The following is a 5,032-nucleotide window of genomic DNA, read 5'->3' on the forward strand; positions in this document are numbered from 1 at the left end:
GAGGAGAGATGATTGCAACACAAAAGAGCAAAGGAATATGGGAGGCAGAAGAAATTAATCTTACCTTGAAAATCTCCCTGTTTTACCCACAGAAGTGAGCTGTGCCGGCCGCGCCTCGCCTTTCAGTGCAAGGGCAGGGAGTGCTCTCTGACTCAAGCAGGAAGGAGTCCTCACATTGCCTTACGGGCCAAGCTGAAAGAAAGGAATTTGCTCTACTGTGCCGGGAAGGCTTTGAGAAGCTCATCTTTCGATTATCGAGAACCTGAAACGAATTTCTCTTTCTAGTACTGCTCAACCTGCCGAGTGCGGACTTGTCTTCCCGATGCATGGCCCCAGCTGGCTGGGTGCTGTGCTCTTCCTTGGGGTACAGCTCCGAGGTAAGGAAACCGGGTACTGTCTGGCCTCCGTTGCCATCTTGACTTTCCTCTCCTGATCCCTTAATTATCGTTCTCATTAAGGCAGCGACTTTATAGGAGTCTCAGATACTCGGTGTGGATGATTGCTGCAATTCTTTCGGTCCGGCGTTCACTGCAAGTGACATGAAGTGATTGAGTTTCTTCGACAAACAGGTTTAGGTGTGTTCAAGCGGAAGAAAAACACAGACCTCATTCTGAGCTCTGGTTACACATCTTTTTCTCTCCTGCCAGGAATCTGGACTTTACTCCTAGATTTTTTTTTCACTATCTTTGTTACTAGACAATCAGAGATTGTTAGGCAGCACTGGGTTTAGACCCTTTACACAGCAACAATTCCAGACCGACAACAATAAACTCGCTTGAATTTTCAGTGGTTTATATTAATACAGCTGCAATCTAAGAACATCATGTCCTCCTTTCCCAAACGCATCAGCACACGGATACGCTTGGTAATCTGTCTTGAAAAAAGTTTTTTACGCTTATTTCCCACAGTTGTTCTTTTAAAGGAGTTTAAAGTGAAAAGATTTGACACCGAATCTTTGGAGGAGAAACATGATCTCTGCCAGTGAAGTTTTTCAAATGTGAACACCTTCAATGTTTTGGCATTTCAAATATTTTCTCCTTTGAGAAAAAAAATTATTTGGCAAAGAAGTCTTTGGTTATAAGTTATTTTCAAATACAGGAAATGTATTGATCATCTTTATTATGAAGCCGTATTTTACAACCCCAGATAAGCTTTTTTTTTTTGCTTGAATCACAGTGGGGTGAGTTAACTCACCTTCCTAAAGTGACGGGAAATTATTAATATTTTCTTTTTCTGCTGGGTTACTTCGACCAGTGAGGAAAAGGAAACTGATGAGAGCACATGGTCAAAAACAGGGAGGACTGTCCCTTTCAGCAGCAGCAGTATTTTTAGCTCAGCACTGCTGTTTTGCACAAACTGACCCACTAACTCAGGGCGCTAAAGCGGTAAGGCAAGCGACACAATGATTGCAGGGGAAAAAGTGAGAACTTGCAGCACCTCTGTTTTGGTAGCACCAGTCTGCTGGAGTGACCAAACTCGGTCTGGAATGGCAGGGCAAGCCAGAGGACAGCTAGGGCTCGGGTGTGAGAGGCATCTTCACCGGCAACCCCTTGGTTTTCCTATTTTTCATTTTTCTTCTTTCTGTGTCTTGATGCTCTCTCCGTTGCTGATTGTCTCTCTTCCAGGCTAGCGTCGAGTTAGCGATGCTAGCCTATTTTTAAAGTGGCAGCTGTGGTGGTTTGGTTAACAGAGGATGTTTCTTTGACAAACAAATGCTTACAGATTTACCTCGAGGATTTCCTGTAGAGTTCCTCAGCCTGACTTTATTTGACTGTAGTTGTCCAGCTGGGCTATTAACCTTCTAACAGGCACCGCTTACATCCATAAGAGCAGTTTTCACCATGGTGGGCATGACACTCAGCCTTCTCATACAAAGGGTATGAAGGAAATTCTAGCAGGGGAAACAGCAGTTGTTCGTCGGGGCTCAGCAGTCCTACTTGAAAGGGCAGGGCTGCTTTTCTGAAGAAATCTGCTTGGGGAATTGGGTGCAGTAGAGTGTAATCGCTTGTGAAAATGTGACCAGGACAAGCACATGAAAAGTTAGACGGTATCTTTGGTTCCAGTCAGGAGCAAGTGTGTATTTAAGGAGGGGTGGCGTTTACAGCAGCATTGCACCTCCTCGATGTTAAATTTGCTTATGTTTGAAGAAAGACATTTCCCCCCAAAACAAAGTTTATTGTCCTTTTAGGCAAGTCCTTCTCAGTGGTCCTTTCTCAACCAGTTATCAGATCTGTAAGTGTTTAACTGCACAGCCACAAAACTACGAAGAAATCACTGTACCAGCAGTTCAGATGAATGCAAACTCCCTTGAAACCAGCACCGTGCAGCTTGCACATCCACTGACAAAACCCATGAAGCACAGGGGAACTCTTGGATTCTGCATATGCAGGATCACCCCCCTCGGTAATTATATCTGCGTGCTTGAGACTGTCAGGTTAAACATTGACTGGGATAGATAAGGCAGGCTCCTGCACAGACTAAAAGCAGATAAGGAAAAGTGATGAGCTTACTCCCAGACAGTAGCTTGCTTTACCTCTAACCCCTGCCGTTTTCCCTGCAGCGCTGTGGCCTGCGGCAGCTGTGGAAGTTCACACTTCCAAGGAGGTGGATGCTGTGAACGGCACTAACCTGCGTTTGAAATGCACCTTTTCCAGCAGCAGCCCTATTAGCCAGCACCTGTCAGTGACCTGGAACTTCCAGCCCGAGGACCTGAGCTCTCATGAGCCAGTGAGTGAGACCTTTACGCTCCATTTCATTGATGCACACTTGCCCAAACAAACCAGTCCCAAGGCCCAGCACTGGGTAAGCCCAGTGACTGCAGAATTCCAGGTGTGGGTGTGGGCAAGCACAGCTGAAACGCACAAGGCACTATCTTTTGAAACAGCCTCAGAGTTCATCTGAGAGCGGCTGGGCCAACACAGCTCTCCCTCAGCTTAGGGTATGTGCCTCAACCGTTGCCACACCACTTTCATGTGCTGCTTCTATCACAAAGCCTGCACAGTGCTCAGGAATGACAGCTTCCTCTCTTTCTTGTAGGTATTTTATTACCTGAAGGAGCCCTACAAGCTGTCTGCTGGGCGGTTTAAAGAGCGAGTCACCTGGGATGGGAATATTGAGCGTAATGATGTTTCTATCATTATCTGGAATTTGCAGCCCACAGACAATGGGACATTCACTTGCCAGGTGAAGAACCCACCAGATGTTGATGGCACAATTGGTGAAGTGCGACTCAGAGTTGTGCAGAAAGGTGAGAGGCCAAGACCCCACCGGAGGTCATGTGAATTCAGCCAGTGCAAAGCATTGCCAGGTCTTCCCTCACATTTAGGAAAATACAGGGAAGAAAAGGGATTATAAAGAGAAAGCATGAGGGTAGTTAATGGATACAAGGAAAAAAGGAACCTGGGGAAAGGTTACATTCATGGATACAGGTTCCCAGCCTCATACCAAAAGCCCTCTGTGTGTCCCTCTTGTTCACTTATCTGTTTCTTTCCATGCAGTGCATTTCTCAGAAATCCATTTCCTGGTGGTGGCCATTGGGTCTGCGTGTGTTCTGATGATCATTGTGGTGTCACTTGTGATTATCTGTCGACACCGTCGGAAGAAAGCGCAAGAGAAGAGGATGGAGGTGGCAGAAACTGAGCTGTAAGGACAGAGGAGAGAGAGAAAGGCTTCTGGGAAAGCTTGTCAAAAATATCTTCGTAGCTATTCTGAATCATTGCCTTGGACCCTATGCTAAGCGTCTACAATGCGAAACTGCCAACACAATTAGCAATAATTGGCTGCTTGCTCGCAGTCAGAACAGAGCCCCAGGATGAACGAGCGTTGGAGTCCTCATTTTGCTCTTGCCCTTCATGGTGGCTTCTCACTCAGAGAAGGACTCGGCTATTGTGGTGTTAGTTGGCGGATGATCACTCTGTTCTTTCCTCCATGAACCTGACACTGTGGTCACGGCTTATTATCTTATCATATAACTTCTTGTTATGCGTTATGTATGCTGTAGGTAACTCAGAACATGACTCTACTGCTCAGGATATCTGATGCTGATTTGGGCTTTTTTTTTCCTCTCCTTTTTTTATAACAGTAAGGAAAAGGAGAATCTGAAGATTGGAGAAGAAAAGGAAGCCAGTCCATCAGAAGACTAGAGGTCTTTGATGGTATATACAACGCAGGTATCCATTCAAACATTCTCTAATTAGCGTCTCGGTGTTACTGCAGACTTCCTAAGACAGTTTTACTTGGGCATTTCACTTCTGTTTGCAGTGAACAGGCCATGGTAGCCATAAGCAGAAACAACTGAGACCACAGTCACACTTTGCTCTTGAGGAGCCTTCGCAGAGAGACTGACAACTGAACAGGCGGTGGAGACAGAACTGCCTCTTAATTGCAGAAGAGACTCCTCCAGCCTAGTGCTGAGGATCATTTGTAGGAAAGCCATTGTTGCTGCTTCCCTTGACATGCCTGCTTTGTGGATAAAGAGGAATGAATTAACTGCCTTTCAACAGTTTTGAGTCTGCTTTTTGATTTATTTAATCTTTATCATTTTAAAATTGCTACAGGAAAACTGAAACTGTTTCCAGATTTGCTGGCTTTGCTGAAACATTTCAGCGTAATCTTTACCCACTTGATTTCTGAGGTCAGCAGTTGCCTCTACTATTTTTGTTTTCAACAATAACACTGAGTAATGAATCTGTTTTGTTTTTCTTATACTCTTTCTTCTAGGTACTTCTAAAGCAGGTGATGAAAGCTTGTAATTTTGGATGTTAGAACAAAGCTGAATTACAGACGCCTCATGCTGCGAGTGTGGTATCACTGCTCAACCTGAAATTCTTGCAAGGAAAGAGGAGGACATTAACATAAGTTGCAAATTTCCTTCGTTGAAGCAAAGCAGGAGGATCTTGCTCCATGAACAAGGAACTTTCCTTAATCTTCGCACCTGCAGAATGTGAAGAAAGCTGCTCTGAAGAGGAAAAAATGCCAAAAGATTTGAACAAAATGCCAAGATAGCTGAATGAACAGAGATTTTTAAAGTGTC

The 5,032-nt window shown here is 44.9% G+C and overlaps 1 protein-coding gene across 1 annotated transcript; it reads left to right on the forward strand.

The window, feature by feature from the left end:
* Positions 1–322: 322 nt before the first annotated feature.
* On the forward strand, positions 323–4,142 carry MPZL2 (myelin protein zero-like 2). Its single transcript, XM_009702102.1, has 5 exons — positions 323–377; positions 2,561–2,727; positions 3,037–3,247; positions 3,498–3,642; positions 4,082–4,142. The coding sequence occupies exons 1-5, from the start codon at positions 323–325 to the stop codon at positions 4,140–4,142; spliced, it is 639 nt and encodes a 212-aa protein (XP_009700404.1).
* Positions 4,143–5,032: the final 890 nt, after the last annotated feature.

Source organism: Cariama cristata, unplaced genomic scaffold, assembly GCF_000690535.1.
Source record: "Cariama cristata isolate BGI_N322 unplaced genomic scaffold, ASM69053v1 scaffold19216, whole genome shotgun sequence".
Classification (NCBI taxonomy): domain Eukaryota; kingdom Metazoa; phylum Chordata; class Aves; order Cariamiformes; family Cariamidae; genus Cariama; species Cariama cristata.